Source organism: Microtus oregoni, unplaced genomic scaffold, assembly GCF_018167655.1.
Source record: "Microtus oregoni isolate MIOR12 unplaced genomic scaffold, Mior012 000034F_ref0000314, whole genome shotgun sequence".
Lineage (NCBI taxonomy): Eukaryota > Metazoa > Chordata > Mammalia > Rodentia > Cricetidae > Microtus > Microtus oregoni.
In genome coordinates, this window is record NW_024543093.1 from 13,114,481 (window position 1) to 13,127,728 (window position 13,248).

The 13,248-nt window shown below is 40.3% G+C and overlaps 1 protein-coding gene across 1 annotated transcript; it reads right to left on the minus strand.

Annotated features, from left to right (window-relative positions):
* Positions 1-6,474: 6,474 nt before the first annotated feature.
* On the minus strand, positions 6,475-9,219 carry LOC121432309 (cullin-4B-like). The gene has a single exon (XM_041630165.1). The coding sequence runs from the start codon at positions 9,217-9,219 to the stop codon at positions 6,475-6,477; it is 2,745 nt and encodes a 914-aa protein (XP_041486099.1).
* Positions 9,220-13,248: the final 4,029 nt, after the last annotated feature.

Consider the following 13,248-nt stretch of genomic DNA (forward strand, 5'->3'; position numbering starts at 1 on the left):
CTTACCTAGAAAACTCTTTCTGGTTTGGTCCTGGCCCAGTCTTTTTAATCAGCACTTGGGCAGTGAAGGTAGGTGGATCTTTGTGAGTTCAAGTCCAGCCTCATCTACAATGTGAGTTTCTCAGAAAGCCAGGACTGTTACACAGAGAAGCAAACAAAGACAAGCTTCCCCAAGAGCAGGGTAGAGCAACTTCCTTATGACTTATACAAGTTAAAAATAATTTTGTTTTTATAAGCCTTGTAGCGCTGTGAATGAAGGTCCGTGAGATCCCGTAGCAAAGGATAACCAATGTCTATTAGGGAACACTCACAATAGAAAGCTGCTGTGTTCTTCTGCTCTGTGGGCACTGGGAGCTGCAAACTGAACTCTGACCACCGACCAAGTGAAAGGAAAAAAGGGCTAAGCAAGCTTCCTGTCTGTGATTATAGTACCTCAGACCACACCCTAATGGCTGGTATCTAAAAGGCTGAATGAATTCCCACACCAAAGCATGGCACAGTAAATTTATCCTCTCAAGGCATTGTTCATTACTACCAGGGCTGGGCTATACAGTCTCAGATCCTTTCCCCAGCCTATATGGCTCCACTTCTCAAAGATTCCAATGGCCCCCTAAACAGTGCCACCAGCTGCAGCTTGAATGTTCAAATACATGAGCTAAGGCAGATATATTTTCCATTCAAACCACAATAAGAATCATACAAGCAACTCAACCCAGCAACATAGGTGTTCATCTGACTTTGAACTTCTTCAATTATATAAGGCATGAACAAAACAAAGTCAAGCTGTTACCATTTTATCATAAGAATGGCTGCTTTCTAGTGTCCAGCAAGATCTCCTCTTTTCAAAGACCTTATCAGAGTGGTCTTTGTCTTTTTCCCTCCCTATCAAAATTCAGTTCTATGGTACTTGAATCCTGTCTGACAGAATTCAGGACAGTGGTTCTTAACCTGCCAGTCACAACCTTTTTGGGGGTCAAACAGCCCTTTCACAAGGGTCACCTAAGACCATTGAAAAATACAGATATTTACATTACAATTCATAACAGTAGCAAAATTACAATTATGAAGCAGCAACAAAAGTACTTCTGTGGTTGGGGGTCTTTACAACATGAGGAAATGTATTTCAGGGTCTCAGCATTAGCTTGAGAACCACTGATTCAGGATTTCTCTACGGCTTCTTTCTTTCCCTGAGTTTTCAAGGGAAGTGCCTTCTGAGTTACTGTCATAACATGGGCTTTTAAAGATTTTATTTTATTTTTTAAGTGTCTGTATGTGCATGCTTGCAGAGTCCAGAAGAGGGTGTTGGATCCCCTAAAGCAGGAGTTAAAGGAGGTTATGAGCTTCTGACATGGGTTCTGAGAGTTGAACTCAGGTTTTCTGCAGGAATAGCAAATGTTCTTAAGCACTAAGACATCTCTACAGCCCCAAAGAGGCCTTTCCCTAGCATTCAGGTCAAAACTCTTTCAACTTATACCCACTATTGATTTCCATATTTGAAAGATTTGTTACACTAAATCCCCATTTCCTTCTTCCAATTCAATTTCTGTGTATGTCTGCTAGTAGACATACACCTGTGAGGGCAATTTATAAGAAAAAAAAACATATAGTTCTGGAAGCTAGAAAGTCAAGTTAAAGTACCCGTGCCTCCAAGAACAGACACTTTAAGAGTAAATGTTGGGGACTGGGGATAAATTTCAACAGATAAACGTGCCCAGTTTGTGGAATCCCCCCTTAAAACCAACAAGGAGACTGAGTCCCATATGTAAAAGCAAAGAGACTTTATTCTTTTTCAAGCTCAAACTCAGACTCTCTGTTTAAAGCGTTGGCACAATCAGAGACCCGTGAGCTCAGTTGGGATGTTTTTTTTTTTTTTTAAATAATATCAGAGGTTAGGGTGAGGGATTTCTAAGGTTATGACTCCTGATTGGCTGATATTTATCTAGGGGTGCCCTGGTGAGAGGGGATGGATTGTGATGGGCTAAAGGACATTAGGCAATCCCATCTATAATGGTTGGAACTGGAATTTCCTTTGGAATGTTAAGGTACTTTCTCCTTGGATGGTCCATTCCTGGGTGATGCCTGGGTGGTCTCAGTTTGTGCTTTTCCCTGGAACCAGGTAATCTAAAACTCAGGCCCTATTGAGCTTGTCATGACTGGGCCCCACAGCTTTCTATCAAGCTCAACTCCCTGAGTTTAACCCCTGGTATGAACAGAGGTAGGAAGAGAAAACTGATTCTCATACATTGTCCCTGTTCTCCACACATGCTATGGATTCCCCGCCCCCCCCTTCAAATGTAATTTTAAAAAAGTTTTTTGGGCTGAAGAGACTGCTTAGTTGGTAAAATGCCCGTTGTCAAACACAAGGAACTGAGCTCCTATCCCTAGCACCTACGTTAAAAAGCAAAACAGTACACCAGTATGCAGCATACGCCGTAGCTTCCCCAGAGGTACAGTGGAGATAGGTGAACCTCTGAAGCTCCTCAGGCAACTAGTCTACCTGAATTGATGAGCTTCAGGTTCGGTGAGAGATCCTGTCATTCAGAAAGCACATGTGAGGAAATAGGAGGGAGTGAGGCTTGGAATTGAAAGTTCACCTTTAATCCAGCACTGGGGATGCAGAGGCAAGAAGATCTCCGAGTCTTCTAAGTGAGTTCCAGAAGAGTCAGGGCTACACAGAGAAATCTTGTCTATGGGTTGGGGCTTCTAAGAAGGAGGCAAAGTTCCAAGAATCAGTGCAAATGGTAAGCCCAGGAGCATAAACATTCATTGTGTGTGTGTGTGTGTGTGTGCGTGTGCGTGTGTGCGTGTGTGTGTGTGCTGTGTATTTGTGTTGTGCATGTGAATATGTAGGTGTATCCACACACATGCCAGAGGTCAGATCGATATTTCAATCTGGGTCTCTGCCCCATTGCCTTGAGAAAAGGACTCTTATTGAATTGGAAGCTTGTCCTGTCTCAAAACAATAAGGTGGAAAAGTAATTGACAGACATTTCTATTTCAGTCTTTGATTTATGACCTCCATGAATTATATGCACATACAGACAGAGACACATGCAGACACATGCAGACACTATATGATACTATTGACAGATAGATTAACAACCAAAAAAACACAGATAGATTAATGACAACCAGTCACAGAAAAGGAAAACAGTTTTTAGTACATCCCTATGTAAACAGAAAATGTATTCATAGTAGAGGAGGCATTGTATAACAGTGGTTGGAATCACGGTCTGCCTTAACCCATGGCTCATGGAAAAGCTAGTGTTTACTTAGAAACAAGCACATGCTCCTTTTTCCTTGAACAATAGGGAGGTTATATATTGAAAGAGGAAGCAAAAAACATGAGTGTTTTGAGAAGTGACAGCCAAAAATATTTTAAAATGTTGGAATAGAGATTTTCCATAAGAAGAAGGAAATGGAGGCTGGAAAGATGGCCTTTATATTGTATGAGTATTTTGCACGCATGTATATATGTGTATCACATACATGTCTGGTGCCCACTGAGGTTTGAAGAGGATTCCCATTCCAGGCAATGGTGGTGCATGCCTTCAATCCCAGCACCTGGGAGGCAGAGACAGGGGGGATCTCTGTGAGTTTGAGGCCACCCTGGTCTACACGGTGAGTTCCAGGACAGGCTCCAAAGTCACAGAGAAACCCTGTCTTGAAAAACAAACAAATAAACACACAAACAAACAAACAAAAAGAATCTGCTGGGGCTGGAGTCACAGGCCACTGTGAAATACCATGTAGACACTGAAAATTCAACACGGTCTTCTGCAAGAGTAACAAATACTCTTAATCCGTGAGTCAACTTTCTATCACCAGATGGCTCAACTTTGAAGAGTGCTTGCTCCTCTTGTTGAAGACCAGTTTCATCCTCAGCACCCGTGCTCACAACCACAGGGAACTCCAGAACCAGGGGCTATCTTCCGGCCTCCAAAGGCACCTGCACCCACATGCACTACAAACATACATGAACACACATGAATAAACAATAATACCCTCTAAAGACAAAAAAAATATCTGAAATGGACAGAGAAATGTCAGTCTATAAGTATAAGAAAGATGCTTTGGGATAGTAGAAAAGACATCTGGCCCCAGTTTACTCCTCCATGGGATGGATATATATATATATATATATATATATATATATATATATATATACCAACCTCTATGTAACATGTGTCATGGGTGAATTCTGGAAATTGACTAAACAGAAAACAAAACCTAGCTTGGCAGTGGTGTTACAAGTCTTTAATCCCAGTACTAGGGAGGCAGAGGCAACTAGCCTAGTGAGCTCCTGCCCATGTGGCCGAGTGAAGGGGATTCCCTATATATTTTAGACGAAGATGGAAGTTCCATATCACATTTTCTTTTCTTTTGTTTTTTTAAATAAAAGTTTTATTGGAGAAAAAATGAACACGGGGGGGGGGATCACAAAAATTCAAGTGATACAGAACAACTGAAATTCACAATTATCCAACGTAGTTTGCCATCACTTTTCAGTGTCTTAACCAGCTTCCCTAAATAGTCTGGCTAGTTTTTCAACGGAAACAGAATCAAATTTTCAAAGAATGAAGAACCTCAGAAAAGGGACCCACCTTCAAAATAATGAAGGTAGTTATCAAGAGCCTTCTACTAGAAACAACTCCACCTAAAAATTCTGTAAAAGTTAACTGGTGAGTGGTGTAATAGTCTCCATACCCCAGAGACCAACAGGGATGAATTACAACACTGATGTTGATGGTCTAGTAAACAGAACAGCCACATTTCCTTGCCAAAAGAGCTCCTGTAAGGAAATCAGGGAGAAGCTGAATAAAAATATACAAAATAGCTGCTCAAAAAGAATTGGGAAGTTAATTCTAAATACCATATATAGTCAAACAGTGTGCAAGTTGATGCAATAAAGAGAAATGGGCAAGATAAAGTACAGACATCTGGCCACAGGTCTCTGAGAATTCAAGAAAACCATCAATAGTAGACATAAGATCTTGGTTCATAAGATCTGAACCAAGTTGAAGGTTCAGATCTAAGCAGCTCCCCTAATGGCTTCAGAAAGACAAGGGCATATGCTGGTGAATGAAGCGCTGAAGAAGTTCTCATTGAAAAGCAAACACTAAAACTGTCTGCTTCTCTCCAGTAATCAACTCCCTTCATAGAAATGGAAACCAGAAGGAAAAACAACCCCTCTGGTGATGAAGAGACGTCTTTTACTCACATCTCACATTTTGAATTTGAAGAACAATACTTTTGTTATTTTGTGTGTGTGAACAATTTGGGGACATTTCCCTGAAAAGCGGGTGTCTAGTGGCTATGAGAACTCTTAAATTCAAGCAATTTTAAAAAAAGAATCCAGGACTTGACATTTTCAAATAGGAAGTATATAAGGGAGACAAGGGAGAAGCATATGTAGAGTTTCTGCAAGTCAGGAGGTGGATGAAAGCTAAAGCTTTGTTTACCAACAGAGAAGAGATGCTTCCAAAAAAATCCCACTTCAGTAGAAAAAACTGGAATGCAAACCCTAGGAAGCCTCTAATAACTGACAATTGGCCCAAGTTAAAGACAAACAATCCAAACAACATTTAAAGATTGAAGCACGATGAAAAGTAGCTGGTGATTTTTGTTCCTTTAATCTACAAAACAGGTTGATTTCAGTCTCCTGTGATTTTCATACTGTATTCATTTTTAATAAAAAGAACTGGATTTCCCCCTCTTACTATGCTCTTCTAGTGCAAGGTGCTCAGCAATTTTTCTATTTTATCTATTTATTAAGTACTGTTAATCAGCTCAGTAAATTTGGGGCTAAGTCTTGTGTACACATTCCATACTCATAAATGAAAACCTTTAGGATGTGACTATATAAGGTATTATGGAAGTAACTGTCACCCTACTTTAAAAACTTGTTTCCAAATAAGGTTTCTTAACCAATCCCTTCAGTGTAACAGAATGCCAACAGCAATAACAACTTATTTTTCTTTTCAAGGGAAACCACAAAATGGGTGAACAAACAAGTCCAGGGTGGTTTTTCTATTTGATAAATACATCCAGAACTCTGTACAGTAAATAAAGTTTGCATGCAGTTTAAGTATCTTTAAGTGACTTTTAAGCAAACAAACCTTTTGTTTCATTGATGATGTATAAGAATCCCCCCTCCCCCCTTTTAATGGCCATAGGGGTCTCTTTCCCAGTTCCAAAAGGAATCATGAAGACCAGAAACTTTCTTAAAGATTTTTCTGCACATAATACTAAATAACATGCAAAGAGTTCAACAACGTTATTCTTAAAGATTAAGTATTACTCTTTAAATGGGCATGTTAACCACTTAACATGCAAAAAAGTCCACGCAACTATTTCCATTACACTGCTTCATTTGGTCATCGGAAGTATAAAAAAGTCAAATAACATGAGCTTCAACAAGTTAGTTTATCCAATGGCTATGGCATATAACAGCAGATGTTCCAAGGCCAACATTCTATGCACTATAGTTGTACTGGCTTGAATTTTCTTTATCTCTTTCCATGTAGTCCCGATCAATTAGGGATTCTATTCTCTTCTTTAGATCTGCAGGTTTTACTGGAAATTTTAGCTGATTGTAGACTTCTGAAACAAGAAGATTGTGGCTAAGTGTTTTCCTCATCTTCATAATTCGGACAATTGCAGCATCAATTTGGTATTGTCTGTCTTGAAATACTCTTTCTGTAGTGCTTGCTTGTTCTTCAGCCGTTTCTTTCATTTGGATTTGATTGATCTTAATCCTGAATAGTTTGTGTTTGAAATCATCATTACAAATGAATTTGTCAGCATCTTCGATCTCTTTGCCCTTTGGATTTTTAGCCAGAACTCTAGCTTTGCCACAGGCTAGTGACTGCAGTGTTCTCCTTAATTCTCCATCCTCTATCCCCGTAGCTTGCTTGATCTCTTCTAAACTGAACTCCTCCGCTTCATTAAACACTAGCAGCACCAGGGTTTGAAAAAGAGAGACCTGAAATTCTTTTTTGCCCTCTTTAAATTCAGCTTTTAGCACACAGTGTCCCAAAGTTGACTGCCAGTGGAGTTTCCTGCCACTGTGTTTGCCTAAGTAAAATGTCTTGAAAATTTCCTGAAGCTTTACCATCTCTGGTGGCAAGTGGACCTCCATAGGTACATATGTTGGCCAGTAACCCATTGTCAGGATATTCACAGTTAATTCAATATTGCCAGGTACATTCTGCTTCTGCATATACTGTTTGAACTGAACCATGATGTCTTTTGAAAGTTCCATGTCTTTGAACATCCCTTCAAGCTTGCTGGTGAATGCAGCTCCACATTCATGTTTCAGTTTAGACAGCATTGATTTTTCAGCATCTACAGACGCACTCTTGCCCACTAATAGGCGTTTGGCTAAATTTTTCTTATAGAAGGCCTCAAACACATCTTTGCCATAGATAAATCTAAATATAATCATTATTTTATCCAGCATTTTCTCAAGCTCTTCATCTGTCGCTTCTTTATTGCCAGCACGAAGTTTTGAATCTACATACTTAGCTATCAGTTCAGCTGGTTTATTTGGTCTTTTATTAATGAATGTTTCAAATGCTTCTTTCATAGCATTGATAAATTTGTCATTTTTCAGAAAGCAGGTATCAATTATATGGTCAACTTGATCTTTAAAGTCCAACAATTCTTGAACCATGGTTTTATCTTTTTCAGGATTAATAACAATAGTACTTCCAAAAGCTTTGATATAGTCAATCCACTGCTGTAAGAGAACCTGAACTCCACCTCGAACTCTACTGAAGAGCTGATACAGAAGAGACAGATCTTGAATTCGATTTTCATCAAGAAGGTTATTGAAACCTTTCTGAAGTATGGCTGTTAAATGTTCACCTAGAAGTTGTTTCTCAACAGAAGCCATTAGTGACTTCTGGGTGGTCTGATCTAAGTAAGTCATAAGTCTGTCTGCTTCTTCTTCTAGGCGTTTATTAACATGATGAAGATACTCCGGAACCTCTCTTTCTTGCATTAACTTTTGACCTTCAGCTGCATAAAGCTGGTTAGTTTCTTCTAAAAATTGTTGTTCAAAAGAGTCTTGGTAGATTTGCAAATCAGACAGCATAATTAAAAGGCTTCGAAGTAAACTCCTATCGATTGCTTCAGCATTCCGCTCTCTCTCAATCAAGAGAAGGATGCCATCAATTGTTTTCCTTTGAACTTTTCGATCACTTATAATATGAGCCCGAAATAACTCTAATCCCATGTCCCAAATGGAGGGTAGCATGGAATTCTGAAGAACATAAGTTCTATCCAGAAACAAAAAAATGCTCCTGATCATTATCATTTGCCTACAATGATTTTGCCAGCATTCATCAATCTTTTTTAGAAAAAGAACACCATCCAACGAATCCTCTCTAAATTGATGAATCTGTGCTTTGATGTGATCTTCACAGATCTGTCTCAGATGCATATACAAATTTGCAGAAATCTTGTAAGAACAAAGATTTTCTACAGCCTGGTAGAGTTCTTCTAAATTGTACTTAATTGAAGTACTATTCTGAATAGCTTCCACTGCTTCTTTCAGCTTCTGCCATGTCTCCTCTGGATAGTTTTCTGGTAATTTAGGCTTATCTTTAAAGTTCTTGATCACTAACTTCTTAGCTGAGCCAGGATTGGTATTAGCAAAGCTAGAGACCGTGGTAGATGATTTAGACAGGCCGTTTGTATGGTGCACTGAAGCCATAGAAGAAATTAACACACTCTTATTTTTAAGTTGCTGCTGCTGCTGCTGCTGTGAGGTTGCAGTAGTGGGCGATGATGAGGAAGATGAGGAAGCTTCCTCAGCCATTTTCGTATCAAACCCTACAAACTCCAGGGTGTCTTCAAAACGCAGCTTCTTCTGTATCAGTATGTGGCTGGAAGTGACCACTGGAACCCCGAGGCAGCAGGACGAGGTTGAAGGGGACGCCGAATCTCTAAGTTGTGGAGGCGTGGAGGAGGAAGAGGTGGAAGCAAAGTCTTCTCTCTCTTTACTGCTGCTACTGCTGTTTAACTTTCTCTTCTTGGCAGAGGTGGGCGGAGTGGTGCTGGTATTACCATCATTGGCTGATCTGACCTTCTGAGCAGCAGCAGAAGCAGCAGAGGGATTGGGGGAAGAAAAACCAGAAGTGCCTGGGCAGACACTTTTTATAGCTCTCTGATCCCGAAGCCTTGGGGTCCGCTGGACTTGAGGTGGGGGGGCCATGCCACATTTTCAGTGGATACTATGTGCTTGCAGTTAGGCTGTCTCTGATTCCCAGCAGGCAAGAAAGAGGAGGGAGTCTATTAGCCTGCATGTAGAGTCATCTATGAGAGTGGAGAAAGCAAGAAGATAGGAAATAAATGATCAGGAGAATTTTACAAAATGACCTGATTCTTACTAGTAATAATCTGTTATGGTGATCAGAAAACCTGGGATAATCATAACTCAGCAGCTCAATGGTCACCTGCTCTGTTGACTGAGTTGGTGGTGGTTAAACCAGACAGCTGTGGATTGGGGTAGTGATTCTCACACAAGCTTGTTGAGGGTTTTTACTGTGAGATATATGGGCTGGAATAGGATGGGTAGAGGGGGAAGTGGATCAGGAATCCTGTACTCTTGTAGTTTGAATGAAAATGGATGTGCCCCCCCCCAATAGGCTCACAGAGAGTGGCCCTATTGGGAGGTATGACCTCATGAGAGAAAGTGTGTAACTAGACTTTGGGGTTTCAGAAGTCCAAGTCAGGCCCATTTCCTTTCACTCTTCCTGCTGTCTGCTGATCCAGATGTAGAATCCTCAGCTCTTCTCCAGCATCAAGTGAGCTTGCATACCAGCTTCCTACCAGGATTATAATGGACAAAACCTCTGAACTTGTAAGCCAGACCTAGTTAAATATTTTCCTTTATAAGAGTTGTCATGGCCATAGTATCTCTACACAGCACCAAAACCCTAAGTAAGCCACAGAAGGAATTCAGGGCTCTGTAGCCATTGGCAGGCCAGTTGCCAAGAAAGCTCAACATTTGACTCTTTCGTACTTCCTGTCTCTGATACCCATCACAAACACCTACAATTTCCGACTTTTGGTTTGTTCCCTGGTCCTTCTCAGCTGTTTGTGGCCCGTGGAAGGTTACAGACAGAGGGTTGGTTACCATGTGTTACCCAGCAGAATTTGTGGGATCCCAGGATTGGTGATTTCTAAGGCAGGGCCCCTGCAGATGTCCAGTTGGAATATTTGCCTGCTCCAGCACTTCTAATTGTCTAGTGACTCAGGACCCATCATTTGAAATCCCAATGGAAGGGGTCCTGGCTAGGGTGGGATTGCAAATGCCATATTGTAGTCTCAATAACTTTCCATGCATGTCGAACATACCTGGCCTAGACAGCAGATTAGTAGAATGTAAGCCGAGTTGCCCTTGACTCTCTAGAGTGGACACTGACATCCCTGTTTCTGATTGAGTCTGGTTGATGCTTCTTACTGGAAATGGGATCAGAAACCCACCACAGAATTCCCAACCCAGTGAGCCATGGAACTGACTTCGTAGAAGAAGGGGTGTCCCAGCCATCTTGAAAAGCGAGAAAGATGCTTTTGTCACACTTGATATGTTTAGATGAATCAGTAGCTTCTCAGCAAAAACCTTTGCAAATTTTTATGAGAATGTGTGTATGTGCTCTGTGTGCAAGGAGCTGTCTGTAGAGGCTAGAAGACTGTGGCAGATCCCCTGGAACCGGAATCAGAGGCTGCTGTAAGCCTCTCACTGTTGGTGTGGCAAACCAATCCATTGTCCTCTTCGAGAACAGTGCTGGATAGAACTATCATCTGCCACCTTGGATTGTCCAGCTTTATTTACCCACTTGCAAAAGATCATCTAGTTAGGTTTGTGGATGGTTCCCCTCCTAGAAGACTGGAAGTGTCCATCCAGTCCCTCCCTACTACCTGCTGTACAACTTTATGTGAACTGCATGTGACAGACATTAGGAGCCGCTGGACTGTATGGGCCAAGAAAGACGATTAGAGAGGGGCTCCATTTATGCAGATGCCAGGAAGCCCCATTCCTGTTGGGTAAAGGCTCCCCAGCCTGTTGGGAGTGGAGCACCCACATTTCTATAAGTAAGCCTATGCTTTGTAAGAAATCCCAATACACTCATTGATTACCTAGAGTGAACTTCAGTAGAAAAGCGACTTGGTTTGTTATTGGGATCACAGGAAGAAAAATAGAAGTGGTTCATGTCTTCCCTTCAGAAAGAAAGTAGCAGCAACGGTAAGTGCTCTTAACCACTGAGCCTTCTCTCCAGCCCCAGGAAGGCTTTTCCCTCCTCTTCCTGCTGCTGTTCTTGCTCTCTTCTTCTGAAACAGTCTCCTCACTATGTAGCCCTTGCTGGGCTTAATCTCTAAGTGATCCTCCAGCATCTAACTTCCAAGTGCTGGTTTTAAAGGTGTGTAGTATCACAACTCACACCTAACAAAGGCTTTCTTTCTTCATTTTCTCTTTTTGGGGAGTGGGGGGAGGAATTGTTTATTTGGCTTATAGTTCCATCACTGAAGGAAAGTCAGGACAGGAACTCAAACAGGGCAGGAACCTGGAGGCAAGAGCTGATGTAGAGGCCATGGAAGGGTGCTGCTTACTGGCTTGATCCTCATAACCTACTCAGCTTGCTTTCTTTTTTTAAATTGATTTTTTGAGTTAATCTTGTATTCTGCTACATTACTGAAAGGGTTTATGAGTTGTAGAAGTTCCTTGATAGAATTTTTGGGATCACTTATGCAAACTATCACATCATCAGCAAACAGTGAGAGTTTGCTTTCTTCCTTTCCAATTTGTATCCCCTTGATCTCTCTTTGTTGTCTTATTGCTCTACCTAGAACTTCAAGTACTATATTAAATAGATATTGAGAGCGTGGACAACCTTGTCTTGTTCCTGATTTCAGTGGAATCGCTGGGAGTTTCTCTCATTTAGTTTGATGTTGGCTTGCTGTATATTGCCATAACTATACTTAGGTATGTTCCTTGTATCCCTGCCCTCTCCAAGACCTTTATCATGAAGGGATGTTGTATTTTGTCAAAAGCTTTTTCAGCATCTAATGAGATGATCATGTGGTTTTTATTATTCAGCTTGTTTATATAGTGGATTATGTCAACAGATTTTCGTATGTTGAACCATCCCTGCATCTCTGAGATGAAGCTGACTTGATCATGGTGGATGATGGTTCTTGGATTCGATTTGCCAGTATTTTATTTAGTATTTTTCATCAATGTTCATGAATGAGATTGGTCTATAATTCTCTTTCTTAGTAATGTCTTTCTGTGGTTTGGGTATCAGGGTAATTGTAGCCTCATAAAAAGAGTTTGGCAATGTTTCTTCTGTTTCTATTGTGTGAGATGATTTGGGGGAGTATTGGTATTAGGTCTTCTTTGAAAATCTTATAGAATTTTGAGCTGAAACTATCTGGTCCTGGGCTTTTTTTGGGTGGGAGACTTTTGATGACTGCTTCTATTTCTTCAGTAGTTATAGGTCTTTTTAATTTGTTTATCTGGTCTTGATTTAATTTTGGTAAGTGATATTTATCCAGAAAGTTGTCCATTTCCTTTAAGTTTTCCAATTTTGTGGAGTATAGGTTTTTGAAATATGACCTGATGATCTTCTGTATTTCCTCTGTGTCTGTTGTTATGTCCCCCTTTTCAGTTTTGATTTTAATTCAGATATTTTCTCTCTGCCTTTTGGTTAGTTTGGATAAATATTTGCCTATTTTGTTGATTTTCTTGAAGAATCAACTCTTTGTCTCACTGATTCTTTTCTTTGTTTCTATTTTATTGATTTCAGCTCTCAATTTGATTATTTCCCGCCATCTAGTTCTCATAGGTGAGTTTGCTTCTTTTTGTTCTAAAGTTCTCAAATGTTCTGTTAATTCACTAGTGTGGTATTTTTCCAGCTACTTATATAGGTGTATAGTGCTATGAACTTTTTTTAACACTGCTTACATTGTGTCCCATAAATTTGGGTATGTTGTGTGGTCATTTTCATTGAATTTTAGGAAGTCTTTTATTTTTCCCTTTGTTTCTTCCTTGACCCATTGATGATTCATGTGATCATTGTTTAATTTCCATGTGTTTTCTGGAATTAGTATTGCTGTTTACTTCTAGTTTTAAACCATGGTTATCTGATTAGGTACACTGGGTTATTCCATTTTTTTTGTATTTGTTGAGGTTTGTTTTGTTACCAAGTATGTAGTCAGTTTTTGAGAAGGTTCCATGAGG

What these genes read in the sequence shown, in the direction of transcription:
- LOC121432309 (XM_041630165.1), bottom strand. Translation starts at nt 9,219, where the DNA reads ATGGCCCCCCCACCTCAAGTCCAGCGGACCCCAAGGCTTCGGGATCAG.